The sequence below is a fragment of the Magallana gigas genome, chromosome 9, assembly GCF_963853765.1.
Source record: "Magallana gigas chromosome 9, xbMagGiga1.1, whole genome shotgun sequence".
NCBI classification, from domain to species: Eukaryota; Metazoa; Mollusca; class Bivalvia; order Ostreida; family Ostreidae; genus Magallana; species Magallana gigas.
Genome location: NC_088861.1, coordinates 15123817 through 15151046, shown reverse-complemented (window position 1 = coordinate 15151046; position 27230 = coordinate 15123817). Strand labels below are relative to the sequence as shown.

The window sequence follows — 27230 nt, the reverse complement described above, 5'->3', positions numbered from 1 at the left end:
AACAAATGCTTTGTTCATCATTTATTGATGATTCAAGAAACAGCAAAATATTGATTTACAAATGTTATCTTATTTGTCTTTATTGTTTATCAGACCCAATAAACACTGGGAGCCAAAGTTATTTAAAGTCAAAATTGGATATTTGAATATTTCATGCAAATCCTTTAACCTTTGTTACAGCTTATGTCAATAAGTACCCGAAGATAGATTGCGTAAGAAGATCGGAAAAGTTATCCGGGTCTCTGATGATCAGGAATTTCAGTGACTGAATTTTTACACCATCTTGTGCAAGTGCAGTGCGGTTGATGAATATTGACGAAGTTTGATCCTTGTTCGATCCTTCGTACAAATGAAAAGGAAAGAAATACAATGCCGATACGCCTGCTGTTTCCTCAAATCCAGAAGAGGTTTGTTTCCCAACAGAAGCCGAAAAAGACCGCCTACACACACACCCTCTGACAATTATCTTGTATTTGGTCCAACCTGGACCGTCCATTCTTTCCACTTGAAACTGACAATTGTTGAATTTGAAGTCATTTTGTTCAACACTTTGTACAAAAGGACTAAAGTCGATATCCAGGCTTTGCGGTCCATAGGTAAGCGAAATCCACAGTAAAAGGCGCTCAGAAGCTTCCATTGTTATTTTCGCTTCGTATAAAGCAGAAGATTGGTCATCGCCAATGGACACTGTATAAAAAGAATACACATATTATTATTTGAAATAATTAATCATAGCATTTATTAGTATTTTTTTTGGTGACAAACGTTTTATTTTATTTCCAGAGAGAGAGAGAGAGACTTAGAGAGAGAGATGGTTTTAAGATACATTGTCTCCACTCTGAAGTGTTTCGTAAAATGTTGTAATGAATGTCGGTTTTTGAGTCATGCAGGTCCATTTTAGTTCCTTTCGGAGCTTCGATAATGGTAGTATAGGTTTGAGTTTCTTCGTCTTCAAACTTTTGGATCCGATTAATTTTGAATCCAGTAAACCCCATTTGTCTAACCAAAGTCCACTCCTCCTGTATATGACAAAGAGTATATATATATATATATATATATATATATATATATATATATATATATATATATATATATATATATATATATATATATATATAAAGGACTATGTGCGGTTTTATGCATTTTTTGCCCCCAAAATCAAAGTTTTAGAAAGAGCTTTAAAAATAAGGTGAAAGATATTTAAAATCATATTGGAAATAAAGATGTTAAAGGTTATCACCACAGTGACGTCATAATGTAGAAATGACGTCATTAAAATTGCATTATATTGATAAATTAATGTTTTGTAACAAAATATGGGTGTTTTCCAATGGTTTTTCGACTGGGAAACATCGAGCGCAGGCTTGCTCAAGTACCAATTTATAGTATAATGTGTATAACTATCTGAAGAAAAACATATGTTAAAATCGCACTTGAGCAGACCTGCGCTCTATACTTCCGAATGCAAAGTATAGAGCAAAAATAAGAATATTTTCATTTGTTTGCAAATTTGCGGGAATAAGGTCATTTATGTGACGTCATAGATAACCAACGAATGAGCAAAGATGACTAAAATCAAGATTAAAGTTATAGGCATCCTTTATACAATGATTTGTGAAGATTTTATTTTTATATGATACTATTCAAAAATTGGTTGAAATCGGGGGCAGATAATTGACCATACCGCACATAGTCCTTTCTCAATGCAACAACAGATAAAACGGCACAGGTTTAAATAATTTGAAAATGATAAATATCCAGAATAAAATCACAAATTGATCCTATTTACTGCAAACGTTTTCGCCATTCCTGGCTCTTCAGGCAGTTATGTATTAATGATTAATATGTAACGTAGTAACGTCAGTAAGCAAAAGTTCATTGTGACGTCACAATAACGTTAAAGTAGGGAATGTTAAAGTCACAGAGCAAAAGGGCGCCAAAATAATATTAATAATAGCAAATATTACAAATGATTTAATTATATCATATGCATATTACACATTTTTCACCAAATGCGATTAAGTTTTGGTTTAAATAATTTAATAAATTGGTCTTCCTTGGCCAAGCGCAGTATTTCATTTTCATTTTTAGAAGTTTATAAAATGGGAATAATTTAAATTGTCCTTGGCCGCATTCAACAAAATGTTCACAACATGGAGTATTACGAACACTCTGGTCTTTAATCTGTTGCTTGTGGACACGAACACGCGCGTTTAGTTTCCCCGTCTGCCCAATATAAAATGCTTTGCATGTTGGGCAAATAGCACAATAAATTACATTTTCCGATTTACAGGTCACCGACGAATTGGCGCGAATTTCCGTCCGGTATTTTAGTAGAATTGTATTTCCTTCGTCTATGTAGGCACATGTACCACATCTCGAGTCGTTATTTGTCTGTCTGAAAAGCCCGGAATGGCGAAAACGTTTGTAGTGAAAAGAATAAATTTGTGATTTTATCCTAAACAACTTTAATATTAATGAATTATTATTATTAAATTTATATATATATATATATAGAGAGAGAGAGAGAGAAAGAGACGGGGAGAGAGAGAGATAAAAATTAAAAAAAAAACCCACAAAAAAACGTTCAGTATAGCTTAAGCACTTTCATTTTAAAATGAGTATATAAACAAATTAAGTATGATTTGTAGATAAGTTTTTTATTTACCTCAGGATCTGTGCAAATAACACGCACTAATGTATTAATTGCAAAGATATAAACAACCAAGAACAACACTGTGGATTTAATCCTCATCTCTTAGCTTCTGGTGAAATGCAGTCACAATAAAACCACAGAATAAAATCAACGGTATTTATATCGTTTGTGTAACAATTTGCCATATGTCTCATTTACTTGATACTATTTACGCATATATCTGTAGCTTTTAAAGTTGTTACTGGTAAAAGTTTGCAATATATGGCAATTTTGTACGCAATGAAAAATCGGAAATTTCAAACGATAATTAAGAATACTTATTTCATTTTGTTTGACCTTTAAGCCTACATGGAGTGGTGAACTCGTTTTGCAAAATTAATATGCTACATGTAACATAAGTAACATGCATCATGCATGTAGTAAGATTTGCAGAACAAAATCAACTTTTGTAACCCAGCTGGGGTACGCAATTTCTCTGGGTAAAGTCAAACAAAAAGAACCGTCTTTCTAAAGGTGAAACTGACTAAAAACAAAAACATTCTCTAATTTGAGAATACTCGTCAATTCTGCATTTCTTATTGTTGTCGAGGAGGTAAATCACTGAATTTATTGTTTCATTCCAGCGCACGATGAATATAGTTGTATATAATTTTCCTATTCGTGTGGCAACCTTATAAAATACGTGTTTTAAGGTTAAGTAGAATAGATTAAAATGAATTACTTTTTTAAAGATTTACAGATCTAAAACAGATTGTTAGATAGTATTACGAAGTTTACAACAGAACTTTAAAGCCATAGACAATATTTTAAACCGCGCAATCTGCTGTCTCATGAGTGTACCTAGATTAACTCGCTTCTCCTGCAATGTAAGAAATAAAATTCATTGAGAAGGGCATTGCAGTTGGGTGTGAGGAAAATTCGTATTTAGATAAAAAAAATGTATTGGTTTTTTTTTATCATAAAATTGTTGTTTTGTCGACCTCACTGCATGTTTGAGGAATAGTCGGCCTGTGCAAGTCTAAGTCTATTCAACCAGATGTTAATTATAACCAAACTACCGCTAAAACAGCTTTGCGTAAATATTTCAGTACGTTTTGTAGATCACGAACGAATGATGGTGGTGTCAATTTCAAGAAGTCTTTAAGAGAACTTTATCAAGCTGTATTAAGTACCAGCGTTGGTCATATTATATTCCCCTTAAACATTCTAAATATGTGCATGTTAAACTCACTTTAAAAAAATATTGATCCCTTATGTTATAGATACCTACATGTTCATTGCTTTTATCAAATATCGCGCAATAACCTCTCTAAAACGCTATCACATTTATATATATATTATGTAATAAGTATGTAAAAACAGAATATTTCTTGAATTTTAGTTTACAATATTTGTAATGAGATATTTTAAGATACTGTATCATAAAACATGAATAATTACTATCAGGTTTGGATGTATCTATTTTCATAATAAAACTATAAACTTCCGAAACACATCTTTAGCAGAGAACTATTACAAGGATATACAAAACTCATATTTAATATCAATTAAAAGAACACTTGCATCCATAATATCAATACCCCGGATATTAAAATAAAACATTTCTCAAAAATTACTCTCTCTCTCTTTCTCTCTCTCTCTCTCTCTCTCTCTCTCTCTCTCTCTCTCTCTATCTATATATATATATTCATAATAAAACTATAAACTTCCGAAACACATCTTTAGCAGAGAACTATTACAAGGATATACAAAACTCATATTAAATATCAATTAAAAGAACACTTGCATCCATAATATCAATACCCCGGATATTAAAACATATTTCTCAAAAATTAAACTCTCTGTCTCTGTCTGTCTCTCTCTCTCTCTCTCTCTCTCTCTCTCTCTCTCTCTCTCTCTCTCTCTATATATATATATATATATATATATATACAAGTTTTTTCTCAGTATATTAGCTTTACATGTAAAAGTAATAGAAAGAGTGATTAAATTGACTACAGATGAAGTCATTCAGAAATGAGTATCGGTCTGCACTTGCTGTCCGGCGTTGCGGTACTGGTGATGCCCTCTGTCGGCTGTTCCATGTTGGTCCTCTGTACCTTCCAATGCTTCCTCTTCCTCGGTTATCGGGCGTTCATAGTCACTGAAAGAAAATATCAAAAGCATGTGCAATAGTTGTAGACACGTTTTGGCAAGTAGGATTGTTTTATGCATATCGTATGCATTAGTGTGTGAATTGTCGAACCTGTCGTAAGTTTTGAGTCGACCTTTTGCTTACTATAAAATTCCTAACATGTAATTTAACAAAAATTGATAAACTCAATGACGAATTCGAAATCAAGGAAACAACAAGTTAATCTATTTAACACTGGGACTTTCACAAAAAAATTATATGAAAAGAGGTATATAAGGAATGCAAAGAGGTTTAATGCAAACAGATCCAATGCCAATATCCTACAGTATTCAACGTCCATTTGTTTTTTACCCAAAATTAGAATTTAAATGTGTTAATTATTTGTAATGAAATAAAGACATGATATTTACTGGTTGCCTATTTCCTGGTACTCCGAATCGTTTGCCAGTGGGGTATAGGGTTGCTCTGTCGGATTATTAGCCCGATCTGCATTTAAATGGGTGTAGGGTGACATAGGAGCAGCGGTAATATTTGTCATGGAGACGGAAGGTTCCACGTGTTCATTCTTTTCCTCGCTTTCTTTCGTTCTGAACATGCAAATTTAATAAACTGATATTTAACAAACTGATTATGCATATCATTTGTGAGCATGATAAATCCCTCGATTATTCTTTTATGAAAGCAAAATTTAAAAAACTATTTCATGTATATCATTTTTACAAAGACAAAAAATGGATATCTTAAAAAAATTTAAGCCAACTTCATAATGATTAATTGATACTAGATTTATTTTAAATATTTACCTTTTTTGATTTCTGATAAAGTAGGCAACAATGAAAAAGATGACACCAATCAGAATGACGACCAGCAGCGCGGTTATCACTAGCCCGACTATGAGAGCATCTGAACTAGAGGTAGGGGTCTCTGAAATGTAAGGTCATACATCATGCGTATATTCCTTGGGGGTAAAAAGAGAAATTATATGCTGAAAATTAATTTATATATATATTGATATGCAAGGTTTGTTAATCAGGATAGATGATGTATATTTGTATTCGTTGAGTAATAGAAAAAAAACGGAGTACGAGAATTTTAAGACAATTATTGGCCGGTTAATCTTTATTCTTATAATACGGGAGGCTGTTTCAATACAATGCAAAATCCATCCGACTAGAAACAATAAAGAACTATATGTATATATGGAAGTTTGAATGTTAATCATTCGGTTTTTATTTTAATGAATCATTATTTAGAACGAAATTTCCTTTTAATTTTACATAGATATAAAGTGTATAATTATCTAGAATGTTCACAGGCATAAAACGGAAACAAACAGAAAAAAGAGTGTATCCTAATCATTAGCCAAAAAATACCATAATTACATATGTATTACCCATTTATATCAATTCATCAATGCATTCGTATATCATTCTATTTGAAAATTACAAATAAAACTATTTGCGTATGCTTGCATAGTAATATCATAAATTGTAGAATTGTTGTTCTTGAGGAGATTTTTTAAACAATTCCCCTATATAATTCTAAGTTAAACTTACAACCCGTTTAGGGACACTCGTGTTGTTCCGGGGGTCACCATTTTAACAAATTAATTTGGAATTTACACTTTTTAAGGATGCTTGCATAGAAATCTCACAAATCATAGCAAAATGATTCTTGAGAAGAATATTCTTAAAACTTTTCCCTCTTCTGGTACTAGTATAAGTCCAGGGGTCAAGATTTTAACAATTAAGAATCTTAACTATACATGTATATACAATCTTTGGTGTAAATGTTGGTATTTATGATGCCCTGGGCTGCATTTTACAAAAGAACTTACGACAAAGTCGTAAATATTAACAGTCTCGTAAAATGATCTTTAAAGAACAAAATTGACATAAAACCATTTGTTTACAAATATTTCAATTACCATAATTATATTTTCCAGCCATAAGAAAAAAATCATTCATTAGTTGAGGATTTATTAGCATTCGTTATTTTGGTCTTAAGTCGTAAGTTCTTTTGTAAAACGCAGCCCTGGTTCTCTTTAGAAGAAGATTTTTAAAGACTCACAAGGTATTTTCACTGTTTGATAATTATCTTCCTTTAAAACAGTTTCGCCCTTTTTAAAAATATTATTTTAAATTTTCTTCCTAAAAGGATGATTTGTACCAAGTTTACTAAAATTTGGAACAGTGGTTCGAGACAAGAAGTCAAAAATGCAAAAAGTTAACGGACAGACAGACAAACAGACAGACGGACGGACGACGAACAACATGTGATCAAAGAAGCTTAGTACTTGAACCCTCGGTTCAAATGAACAAAATAGCCGTCAATTTAACTTCCTTTTTGTAAACATTTTATCAGCTGACAATTGGATGGAAAGTAAGGTAGGTTTTGATTCAGATCTGCTTACCGGTAGATGTTACTTGAACAGAGGGGGTGGTAGGAAGAACTAGATCCTCGTTTAGAACACAGGTAACAGCAATAGGCTCGTTGAAACTTTTATCTATTGAAATGTGAAAAAATCAAATTGCACAAGGTATATTGCACAACTTATTTATTGTATTGAATAAACACACTGAAATAGCGAAAAAAAAACACTTATACTTAAAAACATTTAAATTCAAGCAAACGAGATGAAAACAAATTCTCAGAACGTAGTATATTCAAAATCCAATCTCGTTTTTAAGGCAGTTTTATTTTTCATACGAATAATTACCTTGAAAAATCTGAATAGATTGATGAAATGAGGTGTCCCCTGTTCTTCGGAGGTAAGTCGAAGAAATTTCAAACACGCTGGAGTTACTAACAGAATACATTTTTGAGGAATGCGTTCTGGGACAGCGAACGGCAAAGATATCGTCATTTTGAGCGTTTTTCCTAATAGTGACTTCGGTAAAACAGTCGTAAAGAACCACATTGGAAGCAAATACCAAGTCTCCACTAAATTGGGGCTTCACTTCACAGTTACATGGTTGGTTTATCGCCATAAAATCCACGTTCACTATAGATCCTAGTTTTTCTTTGTTGTCACACTCTGTGACTGACACGAGTGAAGCTGGAAGAAAAATGTTTTTTTTGATTTCTTAGTCATTTATGTGAAAACGGACATCAAATTACATGTAACACGCTATGCAATGCTTTTCTTCTTCGTAAAAACTGTAAAATTACAGGTCTCTGATAGGAATGTCGAGTTGTTTCCCCAAATGAATGTAGTTTTAATTAAACAATGCATTTGATAATAATACAACAATTGACGAGACTTAATTGTTCAAAGCTATAGTCTTATTCAGTTCCGTCAAACACAAGTACATGCATTTTGTTCGGTAGAATACTCTTCTTAAGGAAGGAGTCTTTTCTGGTTTTCGACTTGTCAAACGTAAATTTGATTAATTGTTCATTAAATCAAGATGAAAGGAAATTAAAATAGCATATTTTTCGTTCTTTTTTACTATCATACAACTTGGCATAGAAAAATGTAATCAATGTTTAGAATGGAACAAGGACTATATTTTTGGCGTAGGAAAATATCACATGTTGCGCAATTCAGAATTGCTGCAGATTATATATATATAATGAGTCTGTTTTAGCATTTTAAAAAAAATAACAATAATGTTGGATTTTTTTTTTACTGATGTGAACTAATGATATGATACTTGGGTTTCAGAATATGTTTTTAAAATATGATTTGCCTATCAAATAACATTTTTATAAGCTTTTTAAAGCGCCAATTCTATACATTGATTTTTGTGAAAAAATCACTAAAATCAGTTTTTCTCTCTTATGAAACGGTCACTATAATAGCTTTTCTGTCAATTTATATCTTTATATAAAGTCTTCATAATACATAAAAATTAGAAATATTTTATAATTGGAAGCATAAAAAAATAATCAAAATTTCTTCAAAATTTCAGAAAATTAGAGGAAATGCGGGCTAAGCAATATCAATTTTAGTATGAATATTTATTCCAATTTAGTAGTATAAGCTGATAGACACTCTCATGGTCTATGATTTCATTGAAGATTTGAATCTTCAAATCTTAAACAAATGGCTACAGAACTATAAAGAGCTACACTTATTTTTATCACTCTTTACGTTGAGGAAAAAGGAAGTGACCTTGACCTGACCTTTATCCGAAAACAAAAAGGTCAAATTTAATTAAACTGATAGAATCATTAAGTAATATGATCCGTTTGACTGTGTCAAAATTTCATGCATTTCTTATTATAAGAAGTATGTTTGATAATGAAAAGACTCCTTCCTTAATTGTAACACCGTGCTCCGAAATTCAGTGTGCATGTTTTGCTGATTCATCAATGTTTTTGTTTTTTGTTTTTTTTTCAAATGACAATACAGACTTATTATATCCTTTTCTTCAATGTGTTTGTGTTGCCGTTGTAAATATGATTCTGTGCACTAAATATTCTATCAAATGAAATTCTCCTCCCTCTGCCTCTTTCTTTCGGGTTAGCGTTAATTGGACATATCACAAATGAAAACGTCTTTCACTATATAAATATTCAAGTTCGTAATTAATTTTTTAGCATTTTCTTTTTGGTAACTACGTTAATATTTTTCTCTGGAATACGCATGCTTGACTCCATAGTATATACTTATGGGAATACTGTACCACTGTAGATAAATTGTACCATTTGATTTCCGTTTTATCATCTTCAAATGAAGTTTTGTGTTATATTGTAAATGTCAAAAAGTAACAGTAGCTTAGGTCTTATAATGCAAAGTTATTCTAAATATTATAATAAACAGCTAGCTCTATCTTAACCATCTTCAAGCTCGGACAACAACCTCGGATATGATTCCCAAATTGCCGGAAAGACCCGAGAAGATACGATTGCCAATAGTTTTTGAAAATGTTCACCTCGATATTGAAATTACAGTAGACAAATAATGATTAAGGCACATTCAATGAGCTATGCCATTGTCGATGTGAAGCCCACTATATTCACAATTCTAAGTTGAAACCCAACTCCAGCACAATTCCAGTACGTCACTGTGCCTGCGTATTGTTAATCAATCGATTTAGAAATGTTTTAAAAATCTGCTTCTGTGTTTTATGATGGCTCCAGCGCCAGCTTGTTATGCATTAAGTACATGTATTCCGATAAAAACTAAATCGGGTTCGTACCACTGATGCACTTAAAAAAATTTGATCGGGATCAATATTCCGTGTTCATATCCCATACTAGCAGAGTTTAGGACATTCTGTGTTTCAAAAGAAATACAACCCCAATCGACTTTCATTTTCATGGTTAAAGTTATTCAATTTGCATGTTCTAAATAAATAAAAAAAATACAAGGTAAACGTAGTATGTGTTATTTATAAGGACTAAGTCCGGTTAAACTAATTTTTAACAGGGGAAGCACGACAGAGGAAGTACGTATTATAATACGTGTATGCAATTTAACCAGCAAAAACGGTATTCATTCTAATGACACAATGATTAAGTTACAACTATATCTTACCTTTGACCTTTAAACACAGCCATAAAATCCCCCATAGGTTGAACAAAATAACTTGACAAGGCTTCATTTTCAAACCAGAAGTCTATACCAGGAAGGAAAATAAAACTTAGGAGCACTCATCCGTCCCAAGGGCAAGGTTGAAATTGTTACATTGAAAAAAAAACGTGAAAAGTGGGTATTTAAATTTGAAAACTCATATTACAGTACACTGATGCGTGAAGTTAAAATTAAGTTCGGGTTATTTACAAAATCTGAACATCGCACAGGATCTATTTTATTTAGCATTGCCACTAAAGAAATATATCTAAATGCTGACAATGCTTGTTTAATGATACCGACTTTCTTTTTCAAATATGAATGGAAACCGTAAGCATGTCAGTGACAAGTACAGTCATGTACTCGCCTTTAAGTACTTTGATACTTCGGGGTTTTTTTCTGTTTGTAACAAAACCCATTTGTCTGTAAAAAAAAAAAAAAAACCCTACTACCATGAAAGTTAATTTGTATGTAATTAAAGATAAAAGCATATTTTTGTCAGTTAAATAATCTTTCCAATGAGATCGAGTTAACACATTTTTTTTTCAATACGCGGGGTGTTTTATTCATATTTATGTATGTTAGAAAGCATCAGTGTCTCTAAAGTTCTACTAAGTAACTCATTTGACATGCATTTCCCCTTGTATACAACTTAACACATAAGATGAGTACAGTTGTTTTTAAATATAAATGAATTACAGTACATAGCAAGTTTATAATTTACTCCTTAATCTTTAAATGGTTGTATATTTCACTTTATTTGGGATTTTTCCTTATTAGCAACACTATAGTAAGGCAACAAGCTGATATTAAGATATTTTAGACACAATTAAAAATAGCAGGAAAGAAAAAAAAAAAAAGTAATGTGACCATGCTAACAATTTGCACATTTGAAACTTTTTCTCTAAAACCGCTGAGCTATTTGGAAGAAATCATTGAAAAAGGGTACATGTAGTTGGATGCAATATAAATTTTTTGAATTTTGTTTTTTTATTTTTCCACGTTCATTTACCACCACATTCTATTACCTGCTAATGTTGTATAGGGCAAAGGTTAATTACAAAATTTAAAAAGCAGAAGTCTCCAAATTAACATATCAGTTCTTAACTCACAAAGCTATAAATGATATTTAAAAAGGTGTTACTAAAGGAAGGACATACTCAAAGTAAATGAATAGGATAGGCGAACGATGATTGAATGAAAAAAATGCACACATGTTTCATTGATTATGAACTTTAATTACTTTACCACATTCTGTTATTAACGAGATAAAACAAAAACAGAGGACACAATCTCATCAACATGAACCCCAATTCCACCCAGCCCCCTAATTATGGCAATAAACATGTATTAGTCAATTACAATTAAAATGTTATTTTTATGTATGTATAGAGAGGAAATTCAGTCTTTTTCATAATTTTATATTGTAAGTTTTTCACACCATCTTCTTTTACTCGCTTCATTCCCGTTTTGATCAATTTGAACCTGTAAAATGTAAAAGAAATAATTAATTAAAAAATATATATGTCAATTATTGTTCGAGAATTGCCAAATAAAACGAGCTCGAGGAAAAAGTAATTGTGGTTTAAATCATTATTGAAATTCAATGGCGCAAGTTTACTTTACTTTATCACGAGATATCTTCGATGCATACTTTGATTAATAACTCAATAATCATAAATACTTCAGGGTTCAAACGATGACCATTCAAAAGAATGAAAAAATTCTAAGGATTCTCTTTTAAAAGTCTCTCTAGATTATCAGATTTTAATACACGACTAAAAATAGAAAGATTTTGCATTGAGAAGTACCCGTATAATAATGTTCAAAAATTGTGCCAAGTACATGTATTCAGAGTGACTTCCAAATGGAGAAAAGATGTCAACATTTCTAATTATAAATTTTCGTAAAAGATGCAGGTATGTTTCCGTTCATGTTATTATTTTCGAGCATAAAACCGTAACGTGTCAATGATTCCTTACATCAACATACCTGTTAACCTTTCAAAGCTGCTATGTGGGAGAATCTCCCCCTAACCAACTTGGCTATGGGGGAGATTTTGCGTAAACGACGTTTTCTCACATGTAATGCAGATATATATTAAAAATACTGTTAGGTACCTTATTTTACCATTGTTATTAATGCATTTGCAATCATTTTAAATTTTATTATTTCTATGACAACCAGTGTGCAATTACAACTTACAACTTGTGTTGCTGTACATGTTCAGAAAACTATTATTTTGTTTGCAACAATACAAGACAATACAATACAAGAAGTCGTTAGTGCCACTTTTTATATTAAGTCTTCTTATTGTTCAGTATTGAACCATCACTGCATGCTAACATCTAGGGTAAACACAGAAAATTTATTTTGCGTATTTTGAATTTGCAGTGAAACCCAGTTAAGAAAATACCAGTAAATAATATTCATTAAAATTATTTTTTGCCTTATATATAGGATAGATTTTTAATTCACAAAACATGTATTTCTCCAGTATCATTTAAAATGATCACTGTTGTAATATCTATAGCATCCCTGTAATTCAAAGTACCGGTACTATAAAGTTTAAAAACTCTTGTGAAACGCTTTTTAATCGGTAGCTTGTATAAACACTCCAAACTCACTTTGATTTTTACCGACCGTGCTGGCCAAACAGAATTAGTCACGACTCACTGCACGTGGCTTGGGTGCTTTACCTGTGCACCTGTTAAGTGACACCACTGGCTCGGTATTGTTTTTCTTTGGTGTTACAGAGTAAAATCAAGATGTTTTAAGCTTTCACTTATTTTTTTATAAGGCCTATGCATAACTAAATACGTAACTGATTTTAGTCAAAACCGGAAGTAATCGTAAAAAGTAAACTAAACTATAACATGTCATACTATTATCACGGTAGACACTACTTGGATGGATTTTGATATATTCAACTACACAGCAGCTTTTTTTTAGCTTAAAATCAGAGAAAAACCCGCAGTGGTAGTTGAAATTTGCATGTAATGATTCAGAAGTTTTTTTGGTTTTTTTTTTTTGGGGGGGGGGGGTGATATTGGGAAGACAAATACGATTGCGGGAGTTTGTCTCCCGCGCGGGAGATAGGTTGCATGCGGGAGATCTTAGATTTTTAGGCCGTTTTGCGGGAGTCTACCCGCAATGCAGGAGGGTCAACAGGTATGCATCAATTTTATTTGCACTTCTTTCACAGGTATTTGTATTTTTTATTAAAAATTGTCGTATTGTGCTGCATTTATATCTTGGGCTTTATTATTATGTGTTGGCTCGATAAAAAAGGCCGGGGGCACAAATAGAGAAAGAAAACATTTGTCAAAGCCTGCTTTGCAACCAATTTGACGGAAAGAATGAATTGTATCTTTATTTTTATGTCAGTGGCAGGAGATCCAGAAACGACTTTCCTTTTCTTATATAATAGAGTATATACACAAAAGTCATGTAATTTTTAATATCTTCTTGTCGTGCGTAACACGCAAAGACATGCAGGATTAATAGTTATGAAATTTTTTGACTGCATTATGCGGTATATCTTCATAATGGTGATAGTTAAGAATTATATGATAATAATGTTACTCAATCAATTACTAATCAACATTACATACTCAAACATCACATGCTAATACTTTGTCTGTATATGCTGTTACTCTAACATTTTATTATAATACTTTAACATTACAGACTCATATTTCATCATTACATATACATATTGATACTAATTCATTACATGATGATATTTCATATCATCTTCAGCGGTACTTCAGTATGCGGTGGCTCTAAAATTAGGATCATGATTCGGTAAAACTCGTGGATATTACGATGGAGAAGTATAGAATTAAAGTGAAGCTATTCAACAATTAATGTACGTTTATTGCCTTACATAAAAATATACAATATATAAAACTATAGGGTTTGCGCCACTCAGTTGAGACCGAATATTCTAGGGAGAGAGGTGATATGGTTACCCCTACATGCATTATGTTTCACACGGTGAATCTCTACCATTCCGTCAACTGAACGACATATATTAAAGAAATACCAGCATGTAATAATAAAGTAACGGGATGCAATTTTAAAGTCTCAGCATATAATGTTTAAATATCAGCATGTAATGTTAAAGTATTAGCACATACTGAAGAGGTATAATCATCATAAGATGAATTTCACCCACTGAGACTTTTAATAGTCATTTCGTCATTAGTTAAATACACTAATAAATGCAGTGAGTATTTGGTAATTGCTTAGTCTCCAAAAAGGCCAAAACAACATACATCCCGTATCGAAACAATTGTTAGATATGTTTAAACATTTATTTGTATTGGTCATTCCGAAAACTATTAATCTTGTTCGTTCTTATAGCTAGTGACTGTTTTACCTCGGTCTTTATTGAATTAAGCTTTATAAGGTAGATGTGTATGCTTTATAAAGCTTTTAACAAATACATGTTCGTTATCAAAAAAGAAAGCACAATAAAGATGTGTGAAAAAAATGCAACTAAATATAAGTTGTAATTGTAATGTGAATAAAAATTACACTCGTTTATCATTACAGGTGCTGCATAGTTACGTGGATACTACATGAAGCAATTGACCTGTATCTAATCTCTTTTATTTTATGTTTTAATATAAGTCGTTTTAATATTTATAAGGTACATGTATTTTCATAGATGAAGGCACAGTGTCACGCCAGAAGTATCTCACAAAAAAAATCATAATGACATTTCAGGCTGGTCAAAATTCATTAGAAGATATGCTTACCTTTGAGGGTTTGGATCGCTTTGTTTGTGTTTTAGCATTTTATACATGGAAACATCGTCCATGCTTCTCATAACAGTCATGTTGTGGTGCTTTAGCCTGTCAAAATAAACACTCACAAATGAAACTGTGCCATTCAGTCAACTGAATGACAACCTAAAAAAAAAGGGGGGGGGGGGGGGGAACGTAACTATATAAAAAGCAGAACTATATATGATATTCAGTCGATCATCATAAGTTGCCATACAGTTGCCGTTTAATGAATGACATAGGTTAAAAACTGTCAATACAAACTAATACAATATACTATTTGTAACAAAAACTCTCAATATGATAATGTTGTCTTCAATCAGTACAACAGCATCATTAATGCATTGTCCCAAACGACTTTCCTTGCTAACTCCCCTCTTCCTGCTAACTTAATTACATAAATCAAACCAAAGTTATTGTTATTCACAAGTTATGTAGGCATAAGGAATGTAAACACCACTTCACCACTCACAGCCATTTAAACATCAAATAAACTAACAAATTATGCAAAATGATCAATTAAATTCCATAGTAGAAAAGAAGTTGGATGTTCAATTCAATCAATATATAGTAACCGGATATTTGCCCGTTTTTTGATGGAGCAGATTGATGGGGGGGGGGGGGGGGGTACTAGTATAATTTTGAATGTCGAGCGGGGAAGAGTGATACCAAGACATATAAACGAAAACGGTAACGTTTAGATAAAACATGGTCGAATTTTAAGGGGTACAAGTAGGTGGGGAATAGACTCCCCCTCCCCATCGTTTTTATACCCTTGCACAAATTTACATTAATCCACATTTTAGTTAAGAATAAAAAAGAATATTCAAATTCATAAAAAGAAAGTTGAATAAATATGAAATACACCATTACTGATCGTACATGTTCTGTTCGAGGATGACTTCTCTTTGGAGTTGACAAACAACTTACAATGTATATGTACAAACATGTGGAAAACATGCAGCAAGCACAGTTTAAATCTAACATCCATGTTTTGGTTACCTATTGAACATGTCATCGTCCTCCCCTCCCCAGCCACTAAACTTGTTAGAGAACCCATTTACGAACAGAATTTGGTCTTTCGTCATGGCTGAAACACCTCCAAATATGGCAGCATACGGTAGCCTGAAATAAAGTAAAAAGCCGACTTGTTTTGAAATCATAAACAATTGACGTAGCAGAATTACAGGTAAAACCGGTCAGTAAAAGTAAACTACACAACAAGTTCAGTAGTGTATGCAAATATGATTTAGCATTGATCCTTTTCACGCAAAGGCTTAACTACATGTACATTTACTGAGTGGTCGATAACAAATTCATTTCACGTGAAATTCACTTAAAGTGAACACTCCACAATGGTCGTTTCTAACAAAAAATCATGTTTTGGGTTTTTTTTTGTTAATTTTTATTTCAGGGGGGGGGGGGGACTTTTTTGTTGTACATTTAACAAGAAATTGTATTCACAGGAATTAATGTAAATAGAGCACATACGTGAATATTTCGAGCAAACATTCACGCACGCGAGGCACACGCGTTCGTCGGAGAGCAAGACCTTTTTTGAGAAACACAAGTATATGATACATTTGTTTAATCTTACTTGTAAGCAAATTTGTCTACAGCGACCGACATATGGCGAGGTTGGTCTGAACATCTGTACAGGTTCTTGTCGTTCTCGGGTAGGAGGTCAACATCGTGGAAGATGTAACAGTCGTAGTCGTATTCTTTGCTGGCTTCTATGAACCCAACATTTAATAGTAGACCTCTGTTAAACTTTATCTTATCATCCTGTAAAGGATACAGATAATTTTATGAATAAGTTAATCTCATTTCAGAATCTTTTTTATTCGCAAATATTTATTTAATAAAAAAAAATTAAACAGCAGGCAAAATAAGCCGTTATGTGTTCTCTCTTATAAAACAACGCTTTGATTGATTAAATACGACATTAAAAGAAAGAAACTGATGTTAAGTAAATGCTAACGTTGAGACATATTTAAGTTTCAAAAAAGAAAGAATGAAATTATAAATTTACATTGAAAAATCAAACATATAGATATTTACCAAATCTATTACATAGATTCCATAATCAAGTTGCTGCCTCATCAAAAAGGGATGTATATGTCTCAAAAATACTTCTAAATGCGCGTATCTGTCCCGGAAGGGAACAATTAGCGCCACCTTCTGGCGTGCTTTGCAGTTTGAAGGCTGGAAATGGCTGTCACACCTAACAGCCTTGTACTTTTCTAGAACTTCTTCCCAAACAATTCGTTCGTTGATAACTGGCTTCCTATAGCCAACTGCAGAACAAGTGTAAAGTAGTTGCAATCATTTATTTGCAAAAGTAAGTAGCGACTTTTAACAATGTACAAAATTTATCAGTGTGGTTGGTATGACGCCTTTACCATCTATGAGCAGATTAAATAAACTTTATTTTTTTAGAAATTGGCTAACGAACTCGTATAAATTTACATCTCAGTCTACCGATAGAGTGGTATTTCAAATTTTACCGTTTGCACGCATTAATTTAACAAAAAAAAGTTTAATCAAACTTCGCAACCGGCTGCTTCTTAAAAAATTAAAATGACATTTTTAAAAAAAATATACCTAGATATGGTGATATAATTGGACACTTCGAGATATGTGCACCATCTGTGGTATTTGTAGTATCCCACAGATAACCTGTAAAATAAACTCATAAACAATTAACAACTAGTAATATAATTAGTTTGGTGGTGAAAATACATGTAGTCGGTTATCCTCTTAAATATGAATCACATTTTAATTGGTTGTACACATGTAGATTTGGTAGATGAAACAGATATAATTTAAGTATGACTATGTATAGTCAGATGTTAGGGGTTTAAGAATATTGAATTACCTTTGCTGAAATGATGTACATGTATGTTGATATTGTAAAGTTGAAAAAAAAATGGTTCTAGATGTTCATGCAAGCATATGTCATTAGTTAGTTAAACATTTAGTAAGTTTTATCAATTTTAATCAAATTAATTTATTATTTTAAAATTTGTGGGTTTTTTAGGGTGTCCATTTTTAGGAGTAGATGTCTGTACACTTTGTTTCCAATGCAAATAAAAACTTACAATGCTGTTCAGTACCATTGAATAGTACCTCCTGCATCTGTCTGTCGGTGATCACAACCATTTGGCCAGTACTGTAGCTGTCAGAGTCCCACATACTAATCACTAACGCTATAATTGCAACTTGTACGACCAGAAACACAACGTAAAATCTAGGAGAGGTGAAAAGTCGACGGCATAGTGAGACTTGGTCCGTCACAAACACTTCATATTTAAGATTATCATTTTGTTTTATCATTTCCGGTGATGGGACGCTGGGTAAATATACCCAATTATAACGGATCTTCCACAGACTATCTGTAAAAAAAATAATAATAATTTAACGTACAGAATATGGGAAGGAAATATAGCACAGAAGTCTACAGAGTTATTTAAGAAATAAAATACCAGTTTTCGTGAATGTGGCAGAATGACCTCTGAGGTCGAGAAATGTTGTTTTGAAATATAAAAGCTGAGGATCGTGAATGTTGCTGGATAACCTCCAAGGTCGAGAAATGTTGTTTTGAAACATAAAATCTGAACCTAAGCTTTGAATTCTCGACCTCGAAGGTTATTCTGCAACATTCAGGATAACAAGAACTTTATTTCTATTCTACTAGCAGCCCAGTATTTCTACAGATCGTTTCTCCTATAGAGAGACGACTAAGGTCATTTTGGCGGCTATTCCGTGTAACCTTTTTGTTACTGTATCAATCAACGAAATCATATGCAGACGACAGAATTTTTCTTTGGATTTTTGATACTCTTCGCTTATCTAAAAAATATTTTTGAATCATATTACTAGTATTTTGAGGACAATTTAAGACGATTAATACTACTACACGTTATATATTTTATGTAAAAACACGCGGTGAAGGTATGCTAGGGAGGTCCTAGGAACAGCCGCATTGATCTCCTAAAAATAAACATTTGAGGCAATACACATCGTTTTGACTGGAATTAACACGTGAAATTAATTAATGTTTTAAAACTTTGTACGGTTTGACGTTGTACTTTCGTGATCAGTTCGAGATAAAAAGGTATTTCTGATCTAGTAATTTACTGATGACGTCTGTGGTATATGGGAGAATATATAATGTCCGCGGCGTCTCTTTGATCTCGTCAATAACTGTAGTAGAATATAACACAATATAATTATGTTTAATCGTAAAATACGGTTTCTTTATAAATTTCAGATATTTATCATAATCTTAGTTGTCTGCTGTTACATACCTGTAATTAAAGCATACAAATGCATTATGTCCGAGGTCGGTTTAGTTATTAATAAAATACACGAAGAAATAAAATATGATGTCGTTATTTTTAATAGGAATCAAACCCCTTGAAGAAACAGGATGATCAAAACATTACCCATTAGATCTTAAAACTTTGTAAGAAAAATTACCAACATTTTAATTGGAAGGAACTATTTTCTAATATTGAAAACAAAATGAAAATACTTTAAACAAGCTTTGTGACTTTAATATTTCCTATACCGTTACACTGAGCCGTTCTTCTTATAGAATCAATAGAGCTTAAAAATGACCATTCCGTTATTTTTAAGGGGGCTCGATGGTCTTGACCATTTTTTTTTTACTCTCTTTAGATTTTAGATTTCATACGATAAATAAAGAATTAAAAAGAAAAACGAAAGAAAAAAATATACCAATTCAGTACATAAAATACATGTACTTTTAGATAAAAATGTTTAATTATGTAATCTGACTTTATTTTCATGTCTTTTGCCTAATTCAAAATGAAAGCCCTTATACAAATGTAAAAAAAAATTTAAAAAATAATTTAAAAAAATGAATAACTGCAAGTAAATAAATTTCAAATGATATCTATATATATATGCCGGTATTTTGATTTTTTTTTTACAGATCAAAACCGCGATACACCTGTGATATATTGATTGTATTGCTTAATTTTATAGTACATCGCCTAATTCAAATGTCTAATTTAAATTAAATTATCAACATCGATTTCGCATGTATTGTCAACCATTAAAAAACGAGCTTTATATATATAATACATCATTTGTCAATGCCCTGAGGACATATATTTTACAACGCAATCAACTGTTACAATAATTAGTAACAAAAGGATTTGTTAACATGTCTGTTAACGTAATCGCTCAATGCACTTGACAGCATTATAATATAATGTTAATCATGTAATATAGATACATGTATGTTAAATTACTAATTGGGAGATTAAAAGTAGTTTTAAAATTTTGCATTTATAGACAGTTAACTAATTATTAGTTATGTACTTAAGGCCCCATTTATAATTTCCGCCTTTTATGCAAATCCCAAAGAATGTCTACAATGTGAAATGTCCTGATGAATCATGTGTGTTTTTCGTTTGTTTGCCTCGTAGAGGAAATTAAACCAATACAGATCTCAATTCAATGATAAAAAAGAAATAACACAATTGCATAATACAGATATATCGTAAACTTATGTGGCTGCAATGTCTTTTGAAATAGTATATATATATTTTTTTTTTAAAGAACCGGCTTTAGTTTTTCTTAACCACGCTACCAGTGCATACTGAAAGTTGATTGACCTTTCGTTACATCATAATTCTATGGCCGTTAATTAATTCGTAGAATAATCAATTCCACATTGGTAGATATTCAAGTTATATTCGCATTCGTAATCGGCTTATCAGAATCGATAAAATTCGTATCTTCACTTACTAGCTTGTAAAACTGCGACAATGGCAGGCACGGCCATTGCTGAACGGCATGACTATAAAATGTCTTTGAGAAAAAAGTATAAAATAAAGAAAATGGCAGGTAAATAAATAAGAAGCAAGATAAAAGATATGCTTACCTTCATTTGTAAACGAATGTGCTTCCTAAATTTGTAATTCCAAAAAAATCGGTGGCCATTATGAAAAATGTGTAAAAAAAAAAATCTGCGTCAGCTGGTATTGTGCCGATATACACTTGGCCCCGGGGCTGAGACACACATGCATTAATCACGAGACAATGGCAGTCACGTGCATACATTCATTCATACTTTATTTCCTCTACACAGAGATTGAACATTAAAACATACAAAAGGTTTCTAAAGAGTCACATCAAATATATACATTTACACAATTAAGACTGGGGGGGAAATAAATAAACAAATAAATAAGAATATTAAGACTATATACAGAATTATCTTTACGCTGTAGCTACACAAAGCTAATGAACATGATGTCCTCAGGTGTGGAATACAACAAGTTGATCTGTAGTACTCTGCTGCCGCGCTTCGTATTAGTTTGAAATAAGAATACGAAATGCTTTATTGTCGGATTCATGAATGGTAAGGCGCCCCAGCAGTACAAGGAATAGGTCCTTTACTAATAACCCACACAATTCCACAGAGAGCCGCACATCGAAACAGTTTACAATTACGTCCCACCAGTTTTCGCGAATCATCACCGTGGACGGACAGGAACATGAATGTTGAAACACGTTGAAGAAGGAATTATTACACAGAATGCATGTATATAGATCTCCATTTAAACGGGTGGTAGTACAGAGTTTGCAGATAAACTTGCAGAGTTCGATTTCTCGGTAGTTTTCGGGTTTCTTCCAAATAGAGGACAGATTTGAGTTTATATAAAGTTCTGTGCAAAGTGTGAAGTCACGATCGTGAGACATACGTTTTCGCTGCTAGGAAACATGTGATGCAGTCACTTTGTCACGTAAAATTTTTCTCCAGGAAGGTTTTTCAGGAAAAAATCCGTCGTCCAGAAATGTCTACAAATGATCCGTAAGATCATATAATTAAAGAATGCTCATAATATCAGAGATGAATTCCAACTGGTTTGTTGAGAGATCGTTGAAATAAGAAAATAATCTTGTAAGGAAAATGTTTTCCGTTAAGATTTTTGGGTTGAGACGACACAGTCGGGCAAGGAATAACAGCTTTCGAACATGTATTTCTGTACATATGGGGAGTACATCGAAATACGAATTACACATATCTGATATGCTTAATTTGGGTAAGTTTAGTGAGCTTTTGCAAAGAAAATGTTGGAATATATTCAGCTGGTTTCTTTCTCTAAATGACATATTATTCAAGAGTTCGCACCAATAGAGTACCGATGGTAGCACAATTGTTTTGTACAGATGAGTCAGTGTTCTAGGATTTAGGAATGGTGAACCAAGGTCAGATAGTGCGAAATATGACTTTCGTCCTTTGTTACAAGCCTCTTGTATTCGGTCAGAGAGTTAACACTTTTCATTTATAATTATACTCAGATGGTTTTAAGACCGGTTGCACGATACAATTGCTGGACGTAGATGCCAGGATATGTTGCATGTGCCTTGTTTAGGAACTGCACGGAACTGCAACACGCACGATTTGGATGCGTGGAATGTAAATCGCCATTTGCAAGCGTACCTATACATGTATGTCATGTCTTACAGTTTTTGAAGCACAAGTGGAGTGACAGCAATTAACACTCGTTCCCCCTACTTTTTTTGCAGCAGGCACTTTTCTTAACTTTATATAATAAATGGAAATATCATGGATTTGACTCCCCCTCCACTTTTAAAAAATGACTGTTTTATCTCCCGCTTTCAAGATTCCATGCTTATATGACATTCATAAAAATTGAATAAAAATAATTGAATTCCCAATGATATGTACTAATCCAAATTTTCTACCTCCAGGAAATTGTTTGTATTATACTGTTGGGAACTCCAATTATTTTGACCATGAAAATGATCAAATATTAAGAATAAGTACATGTAATAACAGAGCATTTAATTAAAAACTAAATTTATCTAAGAGCTTGATGAAAAAAAAAACATGAAGGTGCAGGTACCCCAAGATAAAAAGAAAATCACACCAATAATATCTCATACGTTCCCCATTAGCGCTAATAACAACTTCCCATTAAGATTCCCCGAATGATTAAAAAAATGTAGAAGGTTATTTCATTTGTTTATGTGGTTGAGTTCTGCAAAACTTGAATGCTGAGGAACTTTTTTCACAGTTGGTTTTACATCGTCCCGCTCATAAAAGCCATTAATGTGGTCTAGAATGTGCCGTGAAGTTGCGCGTTCAGTATGGTGTTTATCAGAAAGGTGAGTTACCCTAATTAAGCGGTCATGTGCAATGTCGTTACATGACGTTTTGAACTTCATGGTGAGTCTTCAACACTTCCGGTTGCACTGAACTTCCGGTAAAGCCTTAGAATGATTTAGTGGTCTTTATAAAAAAATCTAGCGATCTGTGATGAAAATTATGAATAAGGCGGAGCTGTTTTATTGTTTAGAACTACATTTTTAAAGATTTAAAGAAAAAAGCAAATATTTTGAAAGGAAACAAGTCGATTGTGAACCGCTCTCTGCTTGGACCACGCTAACTGATCTTGAAATTTCTTGGGCAGACATGCGCCGCATTATTCTTAATTGTTTTTAAGGTTTTTTTTACAATCAGCTAAAGATAGGGAATTGATCGATTCGAGTTCTTTTGAAAAACACGCCTGAGAAACATATCGAACACGAGTTCCACTCTTTTCAACAAAAACGGTCATAGTCGAGTTATTACTTACTTGAATACACTTTTTACATGGACGGTTTAGCATTTTTAACAGCAGTCGATAGTTGAAACGGCTTAAAAACTGTTTTAAAAGTTTTGTAAATAATAAAAAAATAAAAGTGGGGCGACATTTTGGCCAGTATATATATATATATATATGTTCTGTACATGTTCTAGATCGAAAAAAAACATTGACATTTCGTTTTGAATTTGCATTTTCCGTATATAAATTTATCATCAGCAGTGAAAATTAAAATACATTTCTGATAAGATAGCCTAACTGATACATGCATGCTTCCATTGAATAATTTTGTTTAGTCAGACAAGCTTTTTGAAAGCTATTACTTGTTAGTAATCTACGTGTATTTAAAAATTAAAATGAGGCTGCCATTCCTTAGTTAATAAAGTAGCTCAAGGCGCAATGAGTGCGCAAGTAGCAAAATTTGCTGGATAGCTCATGTGGTCACTTGGGCCAGATATGGTATTAAATGCAAATGCCGCCTTCTGATTGGTCAAACGTTTGATACCGTCATTCCGCCTGATCACCTTTACTACTTATCACTATCAGCACAAAATGAATTTCAAACCTACTTTATTAAAATGTTTATAAATACAACAGAAGTATCTGTTGACACAATGACAGGCATCAGCCATGTGACATGCATAGAGACAAAGATAGTAATAAAATGTGTGCATAATTTTATGGAAAGGTGAGGGAGCTACTGGTACTTAAATTTCCAAAACAATCCCAATGTTTCTGCATGTGTGGATAACAATAAATCATTCCAGCAAAATATTTTACCAGCAGTGCAATTAGTCGGCAGTCACTTAGATTTTAGCTCATCTGAGCTGATAGTTCAAGTAAGCTTTTCTGATCACGTTTTGTTGGGCGTCCGTCTGTCTGTTTAAAAACTTTAACTTTTTATGATTTTTAATTCTTCAGAACCACTAGGCTAATATCATCTTAACTTGACCCACCGCATAGCATACTTAGGTGGGTTGGTTTAAGTTTGTTAAAATGAAGGAATAGGCCCTATTCAAAAGGGAAACTATTCTTAAAACAACCTACGAGAAAAGCTATTTTTTGTAAGTATCTTTAGGTGGAGTAGATTTAACACTTTTTGAATTTTTACATACACATGTATAGTTAAAACTTCTTTTCAAACCCCTATTGGCAAGAAAAGCTGTTACTTTTGTGGACATTTCTGCAGGTAGTGGCAATTTAAAGTTGTTCAAATCATCCTCGGGGGTAAGGTGGGGGGCGTTTGTTGGAGGGAGGGGCAATTTTTAAAAAAAGGTAAGTTTGGACTTGGTCTTCCGTTAAAGCTCCGTCATACTTGTGACAATACAAAATTTATAACTGAGGTGTGTTCAGCATGCAGAGAGAGTGCACTGGGACATTTAGCGAGCGCTTGCTCTGTTGAACACGCGATCTGGCCATGATACAATATTAGATGTACAGACCCTAAGTAAAAGACACAAATGCTTTCGATATAAATAAGAGTTTGTTTCGTGATGATTTCTTTGTGAAATACAATTGCTCTCGAGCTATATACACTAAAGTTAATTGAATGATATACTTTCGATATGGTGAATTTTAATATTCCTAAAAATGCATAAAGCCTAACTAGGCTAATACATGTACATGGTTTTTTTGTCTTAAATACCAAGAGCAAAGGGATCTTTGCTCTTTACTCTAAGAGAATGTTCAAGACGCAATTTCTACATTATGACATCACTGTGGTAATATCCTTTTCACATTTATATTTAATATGGTTTCAACTACATGTATCTTTCGCCTTATTTTAAAACTCTTTATAAAACTTTAATTATGTGGGCGAAAAATGCACAATACTGCACATTGTCTTTTCAATTTGTTTGTCCTATTTTTAGACCAATAAAATTTTGTATTTGGGCGAATTAAGATTTGTTCTCACAAAATAGGATTATTTCTGACAAAGTAGGATTTCTTATCAATTTAGTTAACGAAGTCACGGTAATATAATCATCTTAACACGTGTATGGTTTTTAATGATTTTTGTTGTTATGAATACTTAGTTCATAATCTTTCAACTATTTATTTTAAATCGTGAACATATAAAAATAAGCAATGCTAAAAGTTCACGTAGATACCCAACATGCGCGCGATAAAGATTATGATACTCAGTATGCTAAGAAGCTCGTAAGGCTTTACAGAATTTGAACACGAGACCAACCAAGTTATCCTGCCTTAGATAACACACTGATTTTTTTTACAATCAGTTAAGACAATAAATATCAAATTGGAAATCTTAATCTTCTTATTTACAGAGCATTTATACACTGTAAAATGAAAAAAAACCCACGAAGGATCAATACAAATGTCATGAAGAAAGCAACAACCAAAGGGCTGTTATAGGAAAAAATGTAGAAATTGAAACTATCATCCATGTAATACTTCATACAATGTTTAGAACATTAACCGCCATCTGTTGTCTTATTGAGTCTTTCTGTCTACTTTTTTTCATTTAATGCATTTTCCTCTGTCATAAAAGCTTAAAAAACGAATACCACCAGGATTTTTTTTAAAAATTACAACAAATGCTTTTAAGTAGTAATTTGTACATAATAACTTAAAAATTAATGTATAAATCAGATGAATACTGTTCATGTATATATTTGAAGTGTAATTAAATACGTGTGTGGTGTGTTTTTCTGTTATGGGAAAGTTATTCAAAATAATTATCTAGAAAATTATACACTTTATTTTTCTTAACATGTTATAAAAATACAAATCAATTTCTTTTACGAATAAATAAAAAAACCTAAATACAGGACTAAGATGGGTTTGTTTACCAACTTTTTCGACATACTATAAAAAAAAAATTTTCTTAAAAGAATTGGCTTAAAAACTTGGTTGGTTTTTTTTTTCTCACAAAAAAAAAATGATTATTGTGATTCATATCTCATATGGCAAAAAATACTTAAGCCATATGAGTATTTATAACTAAATTACAGTTTAAAATTAATAAATACAGATACATGTAACAATGCCATAGCAGACAATCTCATTATCGGAGCATGCTTTTTCAACGAGGAGGTTGATAATTGATATCTTCATATATCGCAAAATAAACAGTTTAATGCCGATTACAATTTGAGTGCAAGAGTATTAATTTTAGGTAAATAATATTTTTTGTGATTCATGTGGGATATAAAAAAGGCGACATTGCTTTAAAAAAATGTGCAATGATCGTAAGCCGTATGAATTATCAAAGATAACATTTTAAGAGGTGTAACCAGATGGCCATATATATGAAATATAATTCTATATTTGTACTCTTCTTTACGTTAATTAGTCGTTAGCTTGTTGTGGACTCGATAGGAAATAAATGTATAGTGAACAATGTTAAAGGTCATTGACTGAAAAGGACAACTGACGTAGTTTGAATTCATGGTGATAGCGGAATGACCAGGAAGAATAAAACTATCGATGATGATTGGACTTTGGAAAACGG

The 27230-nt window shown here is 32.4% G+C and overlaps 2 protein-coding genes across 3 annotated transcripts; both read right to left on the bottom strand.

The window, feature by feature from the left end:
* Window positions 1-8: 8 nt before the first annotated feature.
* On the bottom strand, window positions 9-10424 carry LOC105333754 (uncharacterized). The gene is made up of 8 exons (XM_011436911.4): window positions 10276-10424; window positions 7510-7848; window positions 7204-7296; window positions 5594-5714; window positions 5201-5377; window positions 2669-4799; window positions 827-1019; window positions 9-687 (listed from the first exon to the last, which is right to left on the bottom strand). The coding sequence occupies exons 1-6, from the start codon at window positions 10340-10342 to the stop codon at window positions 4667-4669; spliced, it is 930 nt and encodes a 309-aa protein (XP_011435213.3). The 5' UTR covers window positions 10343-10424; the 3' UTR covers window positions 9-687; window positions 827-1019; window positions 2669-4666.
* Window positions 10425-11560: 1136 nt separating this feature from the next.
* On the bottom strand, window positions 11561-22102 carry LOC105333755 (beta-1,4-galactosyltransferase 1). Of its 2 annotated transcripts, none has more exons than XM_020069533.3 (8): window positions 21022-21175; window positions 18206-18499; window positions 17709-17795; window positions 17166-17401; window positions 16702-16889; window positions 16107-16229; window positions 15078-15173; window positions 11561-11796 (listed from the first exon to the last, which is right to left on the bottom strand). In XM_020069533.3, the coding sequence occupies exons 2-8, from the start codon at window positions 18438-18440 to the stop codon at window positions 11676-11678; spliced, it is 1086 nt and encodes a 361-aa protein (XP_019925092.3). In that variant the 5' UTR covers window positions 18441-18499; window positions 21022-21175; the 3' UTR covers window positions 11561-11675. The 2 variants fall into 2 exon arrangements, with proteins under 2 accessions (XP_019925092.3, XP_011435214.4); XM_011436912.4 differs by having other exon boundaries at window positions 11563-11796; window positions 17709-17783; window positions 21022-22102.
* Window positions 22103-27230: the final 5128 nt, after the last annotated feature.